At 38.8% G+C, this 19,852-nt stretch overlaps 1 protein-coding gene across 3 annotated transcripts in view; it reads right to left on the bottom strand.

Moving 5' to 3' along the window:
• Positions 1 to 3,551: 3,551 nt before the first annotated feature.
• GRAMD4 (GRAM domain containing 4) overlaps positions 3,552 to 19,852 on the bottom strand; it is a 133,271-nt gene continuing 116,970 nt past the window's right edge. Inside the window, exons 12-20 of one of the 3 annotated variants that reach the window (XM_074942410.1) lie at positions 19,480 to 19,523; positions 19,267 to 19,376; positions 16,631 to 16,785; positions 11,833 to 11,850; positions 11,084 to 11,231; positions 10,479 to 10,572; positions 9,239 to 9,323; positions 7,354 to 7,422; positions 3,552 to 6,078 (exon numbers count right to left, since the gene is read on the bottom strand). In XM_074942410.1, the coding sequence (XP_074798511.1) occupies positions 5,977 to 6,078; positions 7,354 to 7,422; positions 9,239 to 9,323; positions 10,479 to 10,572; positions 11,084 to 11,231; positions 11,833 to 11,850; positions 16,631 to 16,785; positions 19,267 to 19,376; positions 19,480 to 19,523 (825 nt within the window). In that variant the 3' untranslated portion in view covers positions 3,552 to 5,976. The remainder of the gene's footprint in view (positions 6,079 to 7,353; positions 7,423 to 9,238; positions 9,324 to 10,478; positions 10,573 to 11,083; positions 11,232 to 11,832; positions 11,851 to 16,630; positions 16,786 to 19,266; positions 19,377 to 19,479; positions 19,524 to 19,852) is intronic. The other 2 variants (XM_074942411.1, XM_074942412.1) reach the window with 2 other exon arrangements.

Here is a 19,852-nt window from a genome sequence, read left to right on the forward strand (position 1 = left end):
TGTCTCCCTAAGACATCCTATTAAGTGCACGTGCACTTAAAAGGCTGCCAGCAACTGAGTTGGGGGGATTGTTCACTGGAAAATACCCTACTTCTGTTATTCAGAAGACAGACGGAATCACTTATAGCTTTAGTAATTTGTTTATAATGTAGGAAAGACATTTGAATCTCTTAAAGGAACTGGTGGCCTGCTGACAAACTATTTTAGATAGTTATGATTAGCTAACAGGAGTGTTTGTGCATCATAAAGATCCCTGGTGAAGATGCTGTTATTGTCAACCAGACTCCCATCTCTGGCTCTAGAGGTCATTTTAAAGTACCCAAATTCAACTCTGGTGTAAACTAATGTAAAGGCCATGAAGGTTCCCATGAAGCCTGAAGGATGCTGCACCACAGTATACCATGGTTTCCTATTTCCTAATTTAAAACACAGAATACATTTATGATGCTATACAAGTAAGACCTGGCATACTTGCTTTCTTCCCAGCCCAGTTAGAGTTGTGTGAATAACCTGTAATAAACAATTCATTTAATGAATATAATCACTTTCACAGACTGTCAGAACAATCACAATTTTCATGATTTTATTTTAGGAAAGATTGAGAATCACAAGTTTTGTTTACTCAGTAGCTTGCTACTGGAAATCCAAATTCTGAACATGTTCATCAACATTTGTTTGCTTCAAACATTTAAGTGTGCATGGCTCAGACTCCAGCATGCCGATCAGAATTCACTTTCTGAGTACTGGTACAAATAAAACTCATTTTGCACAAACACTCATGGAAACACACACAAAAGGGACATGAGCATGTTCAAAGAAAAAATTTTAGAACTGACAAATTTCAGTCAGGAAATTGCCAGCTGTTTTATTAGAATAAGAAGGTATCCGAATAAAGGAAGCAACATGTACTCATTTAAAAGAAAAATCATGATGGAGTGAAATGAACGAGGAGGATGGTCGTGGCACAGCAACATGGCTGGACTAGTTAATCTGTGAAGTCTAAAACCTCTGATTTTGTATTTCTAAACCAATCAATTGGCTGCAGAGGCATGTGTCGCCCAACAGGCCATGGAACGGCGCAGTGCTGCTGCACAAGAGGCGCAGGATGTAGTGAACCTGTGAAAAGTCTCTTAACACCATGGACACTAGAAGCATGATCTGATGGAAGCTTCAACCACAACAGTGCAGGGGATGAATCAGGTGCAGGAGTGCCACTGGATCAGTGATTATGGGATTTCCTAGCGCCCCCCCGCCCCTTACACAGGTAGTAGGGTAACTGCAGCCCATGGCACAACCTGACCTGGAAGTGCAATTAGGCCTTGTGGAACTCTCCTGGGAAAAATCCAGCTAGTATGATTATAGCAAGGGACTGGAACTTAGCCCTTAATAAAGGATCAGAACAGAAAAATGTTGTGAATTTTGTTTTGTGAACAGAGTTTTTGGGGGCAGGGGAAGAAAAGGAAAGGAGTGGTGGTAAGGGAGGCGACTTTCCAGAAACTAGGGAAATTTGCATTATGTATGGGTAATATTTATTCCTCATTTACATTCATTTGTGTTAAATGCAATATAATGTAGACACTTCAAATGTTTAGCAAAGTTTTTAAAAAATTCCCCATGTTGTGTTTTATCAAACATTTTGAATGACCATACTTTTAAAAAACAAACATGCATACCAATAGATAGCTACAGTGGGCGGGCTGTGAACTCTTGCCAATTGTAACATTCATGGTGTTTCTTACAGTAAATACAGCCATGTAGAAGGGAATACATCATATTCTCAGGTAAGACCAGAAAATGTTAAGGGCCACCACTGCAAAAAGAATTTGTATGAAAAAAAAATCTGAACAGCATGAAGACAGAAAAATGTTTTGTTTTTTTTTTTTAATCTCAAACAAGTCATATGAGCTAATTCAATAATGGTTTGTGGATGTAAAAATTCAAGCAACAGCAGATAAAACTGCTACTTATAAAAACCTGTTACCTATTTGATCTTCTTGATGGCGTTATAAACATACCAAAAAAATAATTTTTACTAACCTTAGTCTGTGGAAATAAAGAAAGACTATGTTCGCACTATCTGAAGGATGAAAAGTTGTTAAAAAATACCTGTTAGCACAAAGCATTTGTAGGTTTATTTAAATAAAAATTATAATTTATACAATACTTTTTTTAAACAAACAAGATTCTTAAAAAATGTACAGGCAAATTGTTTCATTATTTCAATTCTTCACACAGTGTAAGTCTTTTGTTGAACAAAAGTTACACTGCCAATGCATAATTATTTACAACTTCAAAATAGACAAACTTCAGACATAAAAACTATTTTAACATCCATTCTATTTCAGTGATTAGTAATAGAAATTAAATATCAGACAAAATTTACAGAATTCGATAAAAACTACCAGTTTTCTTTGCAGGAGTTTAAGTTGCCAAAAAAAAAAAAATGTACACACGTTCACCTCTTAACTCTCACGTAAAATATCTTCTCTCTTGGTCTGCATGGACAGTAATAAGGTTTTGCTGCTGGCTTTTTGTGCAATGTTGCCACTTATAAGTAGCTCATTTATAGTCAATCTGACCTCACAAGAGTGATAAAGTACAGAAAAACATGATGTTGTATCTGAACTTTTCATCAGGAATTTGTATTTAAATGGTCACTGATGAATAATAAATGTGGTAAGTTTTCATCTCCCTTTTTTTCTTGAAAGGAACTCAAACTAACCACTACACTTCTAGGAAAGAAGTTAAACCAATTAAATGTGAATGATCCAACAATAAACCACATACATCAACAGAATTACAACAAATGACAGCAAATGAACAATAGTATGGCAAAAACATCACTTTTTGCTGTCAAAAAGTAACACTTTACATTAAGTGGCACCACTCAATCTTGAATCAAAAGAAGACTATACTGCATATTGTATGCAGGAAGGTAAATTTTAAATTATTAACCTCAGTGCAATTACACAAGTAAATTATGTATTTGTCACTGCCTCCCAGCATTTCAGGACCCAGGAGAAACAAAAGTGTAGCAATACTCACAAGTAAGAGCACTGAAGTTATTGTTTAGTGCCTTTAATTATGTAACATGAGAGCAGTTACTCTGCAGTAATTCATATAACCTAATGTAAAGTGAACTTTGCAAAATATATACATGAATCTTTAATCAGTTATATTACACATTTTACTCTTTAAAAAAATCCAGTTCATTTTATTTTTATCAGCATGAACCAATGTTGCATTGTAGTTTGCAATAAGTTTACTGCTTTAACAATTTTTTTTAAAATACATATTGTTAAAGTGCAGATTAATTTTAAAGGACAAATCAGTATTAGTAGGACGGTTATCTTTGTTGACCAAACTAAAGTTTTAAAAAAGTATATTTTCTGTAGGAGGATTCTAAGTCTGGGAAGATGGCAAATGATTTACTATTTCTTTAAAAATGAGTCTTGTTAATTGTCCTGGCATCATCAACACAACAATATTTTCGTCTTTCAGGAACCAAAATATAGGACAATTTTACATACTAGTCAGTCAGTCGGGGGGGGGGGGAGGGTTTGGGGGTAATAAGTGCAGTTACCAGCAATTACACTAAAACCACTGCCTTATGATCAGAGTGAAGGTAAAAATTACACGTGAAAATGATACAAAAATAAGAAAAACCACTTGCTCTGTAAAAAATATAATCTTCTGTTTCTTCAAAAAATGACAACCTCACAAACACCCAAGGGATTTTAAGACAAACTGAATGAACTATGAATATGACTAAGTTGTACATAACATTAAGCTATATTAATGCTTATTTATTCGCCACTTATTGTAATTCATCTGCCACTTTGATGCTTAAAGGAGGCTTTATAAAAGTCTAACTATATAATAAATTGCTGTTGTATAAATGACAATTTCTTCTCTTTAAATCAAATTGCTTTTTAAAAAAAATCTTCAAAATTAAAAGTAATAGTTTTACTTAAATATAAGCCTGTATATGCCAAATGAATATCTATTTGCCAAATGAAAGTAGCTTCAAAATGATATTTGGTTAACATCCCTGTTATACAGTGGGTAATTGGATCACCTACCAATTTAAATTATACTCTAAACTTTCAAGGCCCTGGTTCAGGAAAATATCCCTCTCGTACTGTATTTAAGCATGTGCTGAGGTCCATAACTATTCAGGACATTTGAATACATGATTAAGTGATTTCCTGAACTCAGTGCATGGATATTAATTTTAAATTATTTAAGATGGATTGTGCTACATATTTATACAGCACAGAGCTTTAACATGAACAACTTTGTGCCTTAAATATTCAATTGCGTGAGTCCCAATGCACATGAACTTTAAATACAATATGGAGAAATACTGTCATTAACTATTCATATTAATATTAACATTATCTTCACTGCCACTTCAAATAGGTTTCTACAGTTTCAGAGTGCCATTTTTCCCTGGATCTTTGTATTGTTGTTATCCTTAACTGAATGTAACCCTGGAGTTTGTTTAAAGATCTTCTGTGTAATGATGTCCCATAAAACTTGTTTAAATAGAAAACATGGCTAAGAAGTGTATTGACTTTAAAATCAACACTTTTTAGATCGGCTAACAGAATTATCTTCTTGATCTGTCTTATGGGAAAGTTTGTGAAATAAAAATACTACTAAATTCAAAAGTGCAGTAGGGAGAAAATATACTGGGGAGCTAGTATACATTCTGCTGTGCCTTTAGGAGAATGCAAATGAAATCCTAAACTCTCAGATGGGCTTTATATTACATGGAATATGCCAAGCTTTCAAAATTTAAAGTAAGACCAATATTATTATATGCGTTGCCCCTCAATAGAGAAAAACTATGGAGAAGGCAGGCACAGTGTCACTGCTCCATTTGACAAAGTCAGGTTCTATTGTTGGAAAAATGGAATAAAGAAAGGGGAGCTCAAAATAGAATAATTTCTTCTGGAAATAATGTCTTCATTTGTTACATTATCCTGACATTTCTGTTGTAAGGGATTCTCGCAAACCCTCCCCGCCCCCACAATCCCAAATATAAATGAATATATAACATACAAAGCTGATCTCAAGTTTTGCTTGGGTGTAATTATTCCCAACTTCCCCCCGCATCAGAAAAAGATGCTCATTAAATCTTTTTGCATGAACGTACGTGCATCTTGCTACATTATATGTACAAGTACAATTATTGAGCCCTTCCATGACAAATATCAATAGGAATACAAAGATATGTTGCCTAACATTTTATGAACAAAGTTTTGATGCCCTCAAAAAACAAGTAGTTCTTTTCTTCCACTTGGGTTGATCAGAAAAGGAAGGTAAGGTTCCAAACATTTCCTTCTGCTTTGTAATGCTGAATTCACTGTACAAGGAATTTGAAACTATGTATGCACCAAAAATTGAATCAGGTCAAACTGTTCAAAAATAAACCCTTTTATAATACAGAAATCAGCAAGAAAAATTGCCTTAATATCAATATTCTTACCAGCTAATAGTGATATTTCGTAGGTGTTGATACTGGTTTGATAAAGTACCCAATTCGGTGATTGTTGTACTCAAGAAACATACACCAGACTATTGTAATGTGTTTCTACTCATGCAAAAACAACAGACAGTGGGCAAAATTAATCCCTGATGATATCAATGGAGGTACCCAAGGGATGAATCTGTCCCAGTGTCTGATATTTAGGCAGTTCTCCAAGTATCGTCCTAGCTTTTAATGTCAGTAAATAAACATTAAAAGTGCTTAATGTGCAAGGCTAATAGTGATGATAGCACTTTCACTGTTTTTTTACAAAAACCTTAAAAACAAACATGAAGGCATATATAAAATACACTTGATTCATGTAACAGACAGACTATAAACCATGTGACAGGAAAAATTATTGCAAAATAGATGAGGATGTTCAATTATTCACTACCAAGTTGTAAAATAAAGTCTCCTCTAGATCGTCTGAAGATAAGACACTAGCTTTCACTGTTCGATGCTGCAGAGATTATTTTCACATACTGGTTGAAAATGGTCTCAAAAGCTTCATCTCTGTGTACCATGGCACCAAACACTAATGGCTACAAGACAAAAACAAAACACAACAAAAAAATGAAACCAAACTATAGGCTAAAGGAAATCAGAAAGTTTCCTGAAGTCTTTAGAAAAAAGTCTGACCAGGTTCTTTCAAATTAACACCCTTCTCCCCCCTTCCTTTTTAATAAGCCTATATTAGATTTTTAGGTTTTTTTGGTCCAGTGAAACAAACAGGATTCGAATGGAAGTTATAAGGGGCTTTTTCCTAAAAGTTTAAGAATCCGTTCAGTGTTCGATTCCTAAGAAAAGCTCCCCCAGGTATTCCATTTCTATCTCCCATTTTCCTCTGCTAGTGCACTGGATCACAACTATCATTTGCACAGAATGTTCACAGATGTTCTATACCAATTGTTCTATTTCACTTTCCAACTGTTTGGGACCTATAAAGCCTTCCTGATAACCAGAGACAGAGCTTTTTTAAGATAGTCTTAGGATTTCTAAAATGGTGCAGTGGCACACAGTTTTAGATCACTAGATTTCCAATTTAAACATCCTGAGTAATTAGTTGTCTATTAAAATTATCTTTAAAAAAAAATAATTTTCAAATGCATGCCCAGGCTCAGCACACTAACTAGCATATGAATCAGAAGGAACCTCTTTACAAGGAAGTAGTTTGATTAGTTATCAAGGTTCAGTAATATTTCCCTGCTTATTAAAATGGCTTTTTGTAAACCTGAAATGCTTATTAAAAACTAAATAACGTTCATGACTTTTTAAGTTTATAGGTTCTTGGAAAGTCACAACATGACTGAAGCTGGAAAACTTGGTGGATTTCAGCCACGCTTTGGAGGACCTGTCAAAATCATATTGGCCTTCAAACTACCCCAATTATACTGCTCTTCAGGTGCATTGTGGACACTGTTACCCCAAGGCACACTATATACAGAGAATGTGGCCTCCAGTTTCTAACATGTTTGCAGCAGTGTTACTAACAGCTCCTATGGTTGCCATGAAGAAGGTTGGTAAGAAAATGGTCAATTTAAGTTTGGAGTAAGAAAGCTGTGGGCACCACAGGTGAGGGGATGAAGTAAATCCATTTTAAAACAATGTCAACTATACTATATAATAGATATACTCAGCTTCCAAAATATATTAAACTGAATAAAATATAGCAGAGTGAGAGCAAAAAATTTAAACGCGCACCCCCCCGACACAAGCTATAAAGAAATGGAGGGCATTTATGTTGCTATTAAAACAGAATAGGATCCCTGAGCACATGAGGGTGCAGTGCAGCAATACGGACAGAGCAGGCTACTTACTTTTTGTGTAGCTGGTGTTGATACTGCAATACCCATCCCTGATCCTGGGAGAACAGAGAGCACTTTGTACTACAAAAAACAAACGAAGATACTTTACAGGCTGAACAATTACAAAGGGGCATGAAAGAGAATGTGATGTAACCTGTCTACTGTGGATCCTCCCACCCACCTCTGAAGCTTGCCTAAAAGCTGCCTACTTATACTGTTTAAAAGTGTCAGATGTGGCTGGTATATTTGGCTTAAGTTGGTCCTAACTTAAGCCAAATATATCAATGCAATAAGTTTTCCTTGTACTTTTAACATGTTTGTGCACAGCTTGTTCTAAGATCATTGGTGGAGGTCTGCCTCGGCAAGTGCATTAAGGAGTTCACAAACTGATATGATTAAGGTGAAATATAGATAAGTGACAATTCAGAGGTACGGAAATCATGGCAGGAATCATAGCTTCCTATTGGGCTAAAGAACTCTCATCACGCAAATGCAGTACACTGAAAATCCAACAATGTACTGTACGCTGCCTTTCGTAAGTACTGTAGCAAGAGTGGACCGCTTGAATAGAAACCAAAGCCAAGCAAAAGGAAGTGCCAGCAATAATATTCAAGAATGTAAGTTTCTTCTGTGGCATGTTTTTTGTGGGATTGTTCAGTTTTCAGTCTCTTATTTCCTACCACCTAAAGGCCCCACATGAGATTAAACCCTCATTCTTAATGACGAGAGCTGGAGAGCATCTTTGTCACTGTTGGATCAGTATGAAAGAGGGCAGAGGAGAGAGATTACTGGATTTAAGAAACAGGATTTAAGGAAGTATTTAAAGGAGAGGAAAAGAATACTTAGACAAAATACTGGAGATAGCTGTATGTATGAGAGGCTGGACAAAGATTTGAAATCAAGGGGAAGAAGGGTACGGAGCCGCATTCTGGATGGAGTGGAGGGGGTGAAGTGAGAAGCAGGATACAGTAATCCATAGGACAGGGATTTGGCGTGGATCACGATTTTAAGAGAGCAGGAAAAGGGTAAAATTTTGGTGGCAAAGTTACTGTGATGACATACTAAGAGACAGAAGAGAGAGTCAAGCATAACAGAGGCTGAGAGTTTGAGATGGAAAGGGCAGTTCACCTGTCAGTAGCGATAAAGAGGCCTCAGGAGGAAAGAAGTTCAATTCTGGAGGGACAGATTGAGAAGGAAGTGAAAGGTAACCTGGGTATATCCCACCTAATCAATTCCCTGCCACTTCAGGGGCCACAGGCCTGGCATGGGGACACCTCAGTCTCTCCTGTTCTCTGGTGCACAAAAATTTACTTTCCCAAAGATTGAAATGCTTTAGTTTAACCCACGTTATCAGGCTCAAAACAGGGGATGAAATTTAATGGCCCGTGATATATAAAGGGTCTGACTAGTTGATCTAATTGTCACTTCTGGCCTTTAATTCCATGAAATCAAATAGGGAGGAATGAGGATTTCAGGAAACTGAACTAGAAGAACCCAGTTTCCAACTTACTTTTATATTATAATCAGTCTTCAATAGGAAAAGACTATTACCAGAGGAATCACCAGAAAAAAACCCTAATGTTTGCATTTGAGCTATTGTGAGTTCAAAGCACGCCATATACTCCTGTAAACATCTTTTGCTGGAAGACTCAAGTTGCTTTGCATTATTTCACATTCACCCCAATTTTGCATTAGGAAAACCCCAACATTCAGTTAAATAGTTTTATGAATTTGTCACCTTTGCTCAGATGATTGCATATCTACTTGCATTATAAAATCTAAAACCCCACCGTCTGATTCTTAAATATACACTCCTTGAAAACAAAGTAAAATTAGCAATGGAACAGAAAAAGTGAACTTCCCAAATTACTATACACTCAACAAAACAGACACATACCTTCTGAATATCTGTTATCTCCGTTAGTTTAATAACTTTATTTCTCTTAGAAGAGCCAGATTTGGAGCTTTCAAAGCATAAGTAACTGAAGACAAAGGGGGGGAAGTGTTTATTTGGTACAATAATCTGAAAACCAAAACTCTTAAAATTCTGCCTTCTTCCAAAGAGCTTTGAAATTCTCTAAATTAAAAACAGCTTTGCAAGGAATTGTGTGAAAAACGTAATTTCCAATTATGATTTTATGTTAAATCAAAAACTTTCATAAATTCCATCAGTTGAACATCTAATTCCTCTGAAGGATCAGTAACCTACTCCATGCACAAATAGTTCATACTCATATTCTTACAGTGAAAGTCTATGTAATGAGAAGAAACATACAAATCTTAAATGACAGCAAAAGTAGGCCACTGTATTGAAAGTTAAAAAAACCCACTAAATCCATATAACCTCCTCCCCTTCCAAGTGAAAACTAATGAAAAGTTGGACTTAGCTGCACACTACTGTAATGCAGACAAACCTGAAGATGTGCTAAAATAATGCTTGAAATTCTAGATGTTAGAAGAATTATTTCCATCACTAGAGGGCACAGTATACAGATAACCTAGGTTTAGTTCCACGAGGTTCTAATACACTGAAGGAATTTCAGTTTAAGATCCCAAACAGCATTGGTAATACCCATTCAGTGTGTGCGGAGAAAACGGTTTTGATCTTGAAACCAAAACTTAACTTACTCAACTGTGTTTTTTGTTTTTAAAGAAGCCATACATTCATTTTTAATGGGGTGTACACAGCACTCAAAATACACAGCAAAACACAGAACATTTGCTAAACTATAATGAGCAACCATTTGTACCGCACTTAATAAAAGTAGCTAGTGCTTTAAATTTTCATAATTTAGTTGTCCCGTTCACCGTAACAAGCACTAACATACTAAACACTGATGCTACGGTTTCCTCATCTACAAACATTTCGGACACCTAATGCATTTGTTAAATCCTACCATGCTCCAATTTCCAACTGTCCTTACCCTGTACAGTTTCTCTATATGTTTAGTATTATGAAAAAACATTGTATATCCAAATGTCAGGAGGCTAGGTAGTTAAAAGCTTTTCCTATAGGATTACATTTAAATTTGCATTTCATTGTTTAACTGTATTTACAAAAGAAAATGAGTTCCCAATAAGTTTCTTCCCCTGTCCTCCCTTCCCAAACAATGTACTGCCAAGTGCCAATGACTTACTTTTCTGTAACATAAAGAACCCCATTCCTAATGTAGTCTGTGGGCATCTTCTTGTCTCTGTTAATCAAGCAGCAGCGCCAACCATTTTCACATACTACCAGAAAATACAACACACAAAATCAAATGTGTCAAGGAAAGAGTTTTAGGAAAGAAAGAAAGATACAAGTTTTAAAATCAGAGAGATGGCTCCCCATCAATTAGACAGTTCTCCTATAAAAAGCAGCATATTCTGCAAATGAAGCTTCATGTATGTTGTGATTGCAAAGCTTTTGCTCTATAGCCAAACGTGAAAATATTTGTTTCAAAGAATGGGTTAAATTACTTCCTCTGAGCTGACTAAGCATCTTTTGTGGTAATACAAATTTGATAGGGGGGAAGAGACAAGCCAGGCTGTGAGCACTGGGTTCTTTCAGAGAATCTTATGGATAAAAGATTAACTTGATCTCCCGTCTATACCAGTTTAGAGTAGATAATATTACAATACAGTTCATTTCTAAATAGTGCTGGGATATGCAGACAAGGGCCCAGACTTCAAATTACATGTCTGACTAGTTCAAAAGAGTTAATTTTTCCCACGACTGTAACCTTAATATCTGTACAAATACCTGCCAAAGGACGCTCATTTTCTGATAGGTTAAAGACTTCATAGAAATTGCCTCTTTTGGTGGTATGAAAACGACTACTGTCTTCATCTTTGTTTACTCCAGCTGGGGCACCTGAGCCCACATAACTTCTCGATGATGCTGTTTGAACCTGCAGGGAAATAAATTGGATTAATTTGAACAGCAATATTTAATTGCACTCTTTAAATGATTAGTTAATTATTAATTTTAACTTTCATTTAAAATCAAATTAAAAAGGATAGCTAAAAATAACCTTGAATAGCATTCTTACTGTCCCCAGCACAAATTGGACTTGGTACAATACCATAGTATTCTTGCTATACCATAATGCACTAATATCCCATCTGAAGATAATTTTTAAGGGGTATTGGTTCACTGCAATTTTATTCTTTAGACAGATGCTGTCTCATGCCTCCAAAAACATTCTGCAAGAGGCATCTGTATTTAAATACAGTCTCTGCACACCAAGGAGTACATCAGATTAGATGTGGATATGTCACTGCACACAACCCAAATTAATTTGCTAGGGGGAACTTCCCCACGTCCAGTTAATATATAACCAGTAGCAGTATTTAAGATTTGTCTTTGAGACATAAAAACCAAACCCAGAACACTCAGTCTAAATAAAGAACAAAAAAAGCAAACATTAAAAGCACACACAAAACAGCATCGGCTCATTATGAACACAAATGCCCAAATTGAAAGAAAGTTTTCCACACTAAGATCCATACCTTTTCATGCCCTGACAGCTAGCAGGAAAAGAAACAACAAACACAAATGTGACAGTGACAAAAGAAAAAAAGTGAAATCTATTTAACAGTATCATATACAGAATAAAACATAAATTGAATGAAGCTGCAAGATCTTACTCACATACCAAGAAATTGCACACAATGAATGCAATTTAAAACAAGTTATCAGTGGTTAGAGCACACCATTTTAATTTATTCATATTATCTTAGGGTGGGCTGGCCTTCCAACTTTGGAAGCTGATCTGAATTTCCCAGGCTAACACTCTTAAAACTGGCATGGTTATTATTGAACACTGATGATAGGAATGGAGATTTCTCAAACATCATGTTCTAAAGCAAAATCAACTTTCAAACAAAGCTCTTAAGTCATTGGATGCTGCCCCATAATAAAGGGCGAGATCCACAAAGCGACTTAGGCAGCTAACAGCCACTTTAGGCACCTAAATCCAACATTTAGGTACCCCCTTTGATCCTTGAAACCCCTACTCAGCTGTCGCCTAACCCTAGTAGGCATCTGCAAAACTGCTTAAGTCCTGATGCCGCCGAACTGCTCTGAATCCTAGTCCAGGTGGGATTCTCAAACGAGGCATTCCCTCTCCTAGTTCACCTGCAGAACCCAATCCAAGGGGCCTGCTCAGAGCACAGGCCACACACAAAAGACAGCCGGGGATGCACATATCGGGAATTTTTGTGGCTAGCTGCGGGGTTCATGATTAATATCCAGTAGCCCACTGGTTTGGAGTACTCCCCCAGCATACGGAACACAAGTTCAAATCCCCACTCAGTCAGATTTGGAGCAAGAAACTGAACCTGACTCTCCCACATCCTAGGTGAGAACTCTAACCACTGGGCTACTGGCTACAGGGGACCTCTCTCTCATTTTTTGCCAGAAAGGGCTGACCTGGCTTAGGTGCCTAACTCAAGGAGAGGATTCATAGCTGGGAATCCCGAGCGCAGGGAGTCATAGAATATTAGGGTTGGAAGAGACCTCAGGAGGTCATCTAGTCCAATCCCCTGCTCAAAGGAGGACCAACACCAACTAAATCATCCCAGCCAAGGCTTTCTCAAGCCGGGCCTTAAAAACCTCTAAGGATGGAGGTTCCACCACCTCCCTAGTGAAATAATGTTTCCTAATATCCAACCTAGACCTCCCACACTGCAACTTGAGACCATTGCTTCTTATTCTGTCATCTGCCACAACTGAGAACAGCCTAACTCCAACCTCTTTGGAACCCCCCTTCAGGTAGTTGAAGGCTGCTATCAAATCCCCCCTCACTCTTCTCTTCTGTAGACTAACCCCAGTTCCCTCAGCCTCTCCTTGTAAGTTATGTGCCTCAGCTCCCTAATAATTTTCATTGCCCTCCACTGGATTCTCTCCAATTTGTCCACATCCCGTCTGTAGTGGGAGGACCAAAAATGGACAATACTCCAGGTGTAGCATCACCAGTGTCAAATAGAGGGGAATAATCACTTCCCTTGATCTGCTGGCAATACTCCTACTAATACAGTCCAACATGCCGTTGGCTTTCTTGGCAACGAGAGCACACTGCAGACTCATATCCAGCTTCTCGTCCACTGTAATCCCCAGGTCCTTTTCTGCAGAACTGCTGCTTAGCCAGTCGGTCCCCAGCCTATAGCAGGGATTCTTCCTTCCTAAGTGCAGGACTCTGCACTTGTCCTTGTTGAACCTCATCAAATTTCTTTTGGCCCAATCCTCCAATTTGTCTAGGTCACTCTGGACCCTATCCCTACCCTCCAGCGTATCTACCTCTCCCCGCAGTTTAGTGTCATCTGCGAACTTGCTAAGGGTGCAATTCATCCCATCATCCAGATCATTAATAAAGATGTTGAAAAAAAACGGCCCCAGAACTGACCCCTGGGGCACTCCGCTTGATACCGGCTGCCAACTAGACATCGAGCCGTTGATCACCACCCGTTGAGCCCAACGATCTACCCAGCTTTCTATCCACCAGTCATCTCCCTCTGCCCCAGAGTTAGGTGCCTAGCTCCCTTTGAGGGCGGGACTTGGCATTTCCTACAAGCTAACTTAGGTGGCTCCCCGCTCAGTTTTCTGACTTCTGAGAATCCCCTTCTCAAGTGCATGACTCTTCCCATGCATTGTAAAGGGAGCTCAGGCACCTAAGTAAGGGCTCTGACTTCTGTCTGCAAGCAGGGCACCTAAGAATTAGGCATTGCAAGTCTTGTGGCGCTTTGTGGATCTAGCCCAAAGCCTGAATTCTGACAAGGCAGCACACAGCTGAATTTGGAAAGCTTTCTTGCACTTTATTTTCTTATGTCTTGACTGGTAGCACAATGCACAGTTCTACAGGCTGGCATTTCTCACAGAAATTACATATGAAGGGCTCCATTCTCATTCTCATCACCCACATGCATCACCAGCTGGGTAATGCACACATGCCCGACATGTGGGTGCAGGATTGAGCCCTTAATCTATAAAGAGACAATCCTGGGAAGAGTTGACTACCCTCTGCTGCTTCTGATTTCTCTGTAAGTTCATGGTACTCTCAGTATTGAGCCCTACAAGATGAAAAAATTCAAAACGAATGACATCTGTGCACTGAAACTGAATCAAGTTTTACAAAACAGCTAAGCAGACATGGGCTATTTATCATCTTGCCTTTAGGGTTATTGTAGTACAAGGATGCCTCAGTGGAAAAGGATAGGAAAGAATAAAAAAGTGGTAAAGTGCAAGTCTTACACTCGTAGTACATGGACTGTATTATATCCTCATTCTCAGCCCCTTGCTTAAGGAGCAAGCAGCTGGTTTAGTGTTAGCACTACTTTTAAACAGAGCATGAGTCCTCCTGTCAGAGATTCAGAAAAGTCTTGAGTCATGAACATTTTATCCCCAGTTAAGGATTGTGTGGAGAGTAGATGGGTTTGGGATAAAGTTGGCTACCACTTTTGGTTTCATTCAGTAATTTTACAGATTGGATCCATAGCCAGGTTTGTTAAACCTGACAATGCCTCTCTCTACGAGTGCTAGTGGTTAATTTAGAAACCAGACACTATCAAAGTGGGGAAAGCGGGGGGCAGGGGAGGAATCACATCTATTGGAAAATATTGTACTTTTAGAAAACTAGTATTTTAAAAATCTTTCAGATAACAAAAGAGATAATACTGTTCTTTAAAGGTTGATTATAGTCCTATAAATCAGTGGTTCTCAATCTGTGGTCCGTGGATGCATGAGGGTCCGTAGATTATGCCTAAGGGGTCAGTGAAAGGTTGTCATTACCATAGAAAAGTGATTATCAGACTGTGGTCCGCAGACCCGGAGGTCCGCAAACTATGTCTACGATTTCCAAAGGGGCGTTACCTCCATTTGAAATTTTTTAGGGGTCTGCAAATGAAAACAGGTTGAGAAGCACTGCTATAGATGATTGTCAAAGTACTCAGATATTACAGTAAGGGGCACTATACAAAATTCTAAGATAAAATTCTATATTTCCATCTAGCTCTATTTCTTGTAAGCATTCCTTGTAAGTACATCTTCAGCAAAGTTTTACTGAGCTTGGCAGTGTTCTGTGGAAAAGCATGTTGCACTCCAACTTGCTTCATGAATCAGCAAAGTTATTGTTTCTTATTCCAAGAACTGTACTGCTAGTAATTATGTACAAAGCAGAATAAGATTGCAGTTTATATTAATGGTACATGTATCAATAGTTTATAAAAGAGTTAATAATGTTTTAATAAATGGTTAATCAATTGTTAAAGCCCAAAATGTTGAAGGCTCTTTATGACCATGGGTTTATACTCATCTACCATGTTTTTTACTGAAGCACTTATAACCATCTCTATAAGACATACTACTTATATCTAGCATTCTTACAACCATCTATTAATCATTTATTAAACTAAACTATTAAACAAACTATTTATTATCCTATGGGTACTTTTAAGTGTCACAGTGATTCTTTATCTAGGTAACCCAAATAGCACATGGTAAATAGGCCTAATGGCCTGTGATGGGATATTAGATGGGGTGGGATCTGAGTTACCCAGGAAAGAATTTTCTGTAGTATCTGGCAGGTGAATCTTGCCCATATACTCAGGGTTTAGCTGATCGCCATGTTTGGGGTCGGGAAGGAATTTTCCTCCAGGGCAGATTGGAAGAGGCCCTGGCGGTTTTTCGCCTTCCTCTGTAGCATGGGGCCCGGGTCACTTGCTGGAGCATTCTCTTCTCCTTGAAGTCTTTAAACTACGATTTGAGGACTTCAATAGCTCAGACATAGATGAGAGGTTTTTCGCAGGAGTGGATGGGTGAAATTCTGTGGCCTGCGTTGTGCAGGAAGTCAGACTAGATGATCATAATGGTCCCTTCTGACCCTACTATCTATGAAATAGCACATTGAGTATTCACTTCTGGCATATGGAAAAAAACCCTTGTTTTTACTTGTGATGTAAGCAAATTTCTTATGGAAATACAGATTAATATGGATACCTATATGTTATTTTTAGTAATTTTTCTGGTTATAAACATTAGAACCCCCGAACCCTCCACCCTTTTTTTTGTTTTAACTAAAAGAAAATTCTTTGTCCACAAAAAAGCAAGTCACTTTATGAATATTGGGACCCTGGATTTAAAAATAAAGACACGTCAGACTGCCATTGAAGTGTAAACACTGAAATTAGGTGTAACAATTACCCCTCCCTCAATGTGCTCTAGTCACTGGGGGGGCGGAGAAAAAAAAAAAAAAAAAAAAAAAAAAAAGAAGTGGACTTTGCCTGATATGTAAAAACATGAAACTTTACTTACCCGTCTTGACACTGTAGCATTAGACCTTTCTTTGAGTTGAGGATCTGTAGGCAAATTTGTCCAGATGATATAAGGAGTATCATACTTAGCTCGAAGTCTTGGGCATCGTTTGAAGATAAAATCAATAAGGAAAAACTTAATTCCAGCATAAAGTCCTGAACAATTGAAAAAAATCTGTTTTTAGCAAACACAGTAACTGGCATTAAGATTGTCAGATTTTCCATCACTTTTCCATAAAGTCCATCTATAAACCATATTTTTGCAATTATATTTCTAATCGATGTTGTATAAAAAATATAGCACACCCACATACACACTTTCATCTCACAAAAGTAATTTAAGTGGAGAACGTGGGAGCTACAACTGCAAGATCTCTGCAGCTATAATTTTGGTTTCTTTGCATAAGTTTAGTATTTAATGCTGAGAAGCGTTAAAAAAAATTCAAACACCCATCTGCTGTTTTCAGAACAAAACCGAGAAACATGAGAGATGCCCTTTTGCCTATTTTTCTATTAAAACAGTAATCCCCTATAATAATCTAAATAGTAACAGAGAGCTCTTGGACAGCTGATTATGTCCTTTTATCTTACACAAAAGATCCTCTTCCTTTATGCTAGGTTACTGAACATATTTCAAACCTCTAATCTCTTAACAGAGACTAATGATTTTAAAAGGAGTCTTCAGAGTGAGTGAAATCTCATTCTGAAAGCCATTGGAAAAAAAATTCCAGCCAGTCAATTCAACCAGCATATAAAGTGACCCAATATGTGTAGTAGGTGTTTAATCTAATGCAGCAATGTAAAGTCAATGCCACATTTAAAATATTACCTACAGTTTAAGAACGGCACACGACAGTCACAAGCTTCATTACAGAGACATGGTAGCAGGGGTGCTGGAACAATTTGTATAGTGGGGGAGCTGAGAGCCATTGAACCAAACTGTAAACCCTGTTCATAACGGAAACCACTTCAAGCTGGGGGGTGTGGTAGCACCCCTAACACTCCTAATTCCAGCACCTGTGCATGGTGGGCACTCCTAATTCGTAGGGCATGGTTACATGTTACACAGAAGAGGCTTTTCTCTCCTGATTTCTCATTTCAAAAACACCCCACCTCTCCCCCCCATACTTCAGAAGCTTAGTATACTGAATGCAGCAGCCAAAAAGCTTCCTTGGCCACTGCTCACACAGCTTTCCTTCCTATTCAATCCCTCTACTGACTATCCCTGGCCAAACCAATCAAATATAAAGAGGGACAAATGTAAAGGGACAACTTTGCCCCTACTGTTATTGTTCATTATGTCCTCGTTCTACCAACGAGGTCACTGCTCTTTTTTTTCCCCAAACATTCTCAGCTTAATGACTTCTTCCCTGCTGCCCGCCATGCCTCACACTTACATCCTAAGTTGCCACTGTTTTACACACTTCCTGAAAATCTGAGAGGCCTTCAAACTCTAACCCAGTGTTTTTCAAACCGTGGGTCGCGACCGAGTACTGGGTTGCCTTGCTCTGGTCAGCACCGCTGACTGCGACGTTAAAAGTCCCATCAGAGGTGCTGCCCAGCTAAGGCAGCCTACCTTTTCTGACACCGCGCTGCACCCCAGAAGCAGCCAGCAGCGGGTCTGGCTTCTAGGCGGGGGGCCATGGGGCTCCGCGTGCTGCCCCTGCCCTGAGCACTCGCTCTGCACGCCCATTGGCTGGAAACTGGCCAATGGGAGCTGGGGGTGGGGGAAGGAAACAGTGCCTGCAGGAGAGAGTCGCGCTTCTGCCTAGGAGCCGGACCTGTTGCTGACTGCTTCCAGGATGCAGCACAGTCCACGGTGCCAGGAGAGGAGGGAAGCCTGCCTGTGCACCCCGGCTGCACCACTGACCTGGAGCTGCTGGAGGTAAGTCCGCACCCCAACCCCACGTCCCAATCCCCTGCCCCAGGCCTGAGCCCCCAAACCCGGAGTTCCTTCCTGCACCCCAAACTCCTCACCCTTGGCCCCACCCCAGAGCTTTCACCCCCAGCTCAGAGCCCTGACCCCCCTCCTGTACCCCAACTACCTGCCCCAGCCCTAAGCCCCCCCCCCAAACCCAGAAGCCCTTCCTGCATCCCAACCCCTCCATCCCTGGTCCCACCCCAGAGCCTGCACCCCTCCCCCAGAGCCCTAACCCCCTCCTGCACCCCAACCCCCAGCCCTGAGCCCCTCCCCCAGAAACCTCTCATACCCAGCTCCGCTGGGTCGCGGGCATCAGCAATTTTCTTCAACTGGGTCCCCAGAAAAAGAGTTTGAAAACCATTGCTCTAACCCATGTCAATAGCTCATCATCACCATGCCTATTTTGTACAACGTCCCCCATTTCCCAAAGTTACCATTCACTAGCTCTCCTGGTACATTGTCTATTCTGTCTTCTAGACTGTGTGCCTCATGGGGCAGGGACTGTGCCTTTATTCTGTGTATCTTACACAGTGCCAAGAACAATGCTGATGCTTTAGTAAATATGGTGCTTTAATGTATGGACTTAAGTTTTGAAGGAAGGATGACATTATCAAAACATTTTCTTCTTAAATTGGATGGTATTTCAAGAAACAAATTCTAAAATGTAAAGAGCTACATCTATCCTATGATATAAACATCATATATGTAATTTTTACCCATTGCAAGCCCTATAATCCTGTAGGGAAAGAAGCAGGATGCAATAAAAGCTGCCCATAGAACAATATATAGCTTCTGTGTTATTTCTGGCTGGACCCACATGAACAAGCTGTAAAAACAAAACAGAAATAATTGTTACAGCATTTTGTTTTCAGCTGGTCAGAGGTTGTTCAAATGGTTTATTTAGGAGAAAAAGAAAAATATAAACTTACTTCTTGATTTTTTCCAATATGTCTGCCATTTTGCCAAATAGGTTCTGCATTAAAAGCAAGAGACAGTTAATTTGCAATATACTTTTTGCCTGCAGAGAACTTTGCTTTCCACCAGTTTCAGCTATTTTCTATGTTAAGTGATTCTTGAAAGCCAACCACTTAGTTTCTCCTGGCTTTAGTTAAAAGTCTAGAGAATTATGAAATATGCACTATTAACAACATGCATGTTTTCCCTTTAAAATTTATTTAATCAGCATTCAGGGGATTTCCATTTTGTTGTATACCTTGTTCTTCAATTTCTGACCTATTAATCACTGGTTATTTAAAGAAAGTGGAAGTAATTGCTTAACTTTATTGTTACGGCTGGAAAATG

Source organism: Natator depressus, chromosome 1, assembly GCF_965152275.1.
Source record: "Natator depressus isolate rNatDep1 chromosome 1, rNatDep2.hap1, whole genome shotgun sequence".
Taxonomy (NCBI): Eukaryota; Metazoa; Chordata; order Testudines; family Cheloniidae; genus Natator; species Natator depressus.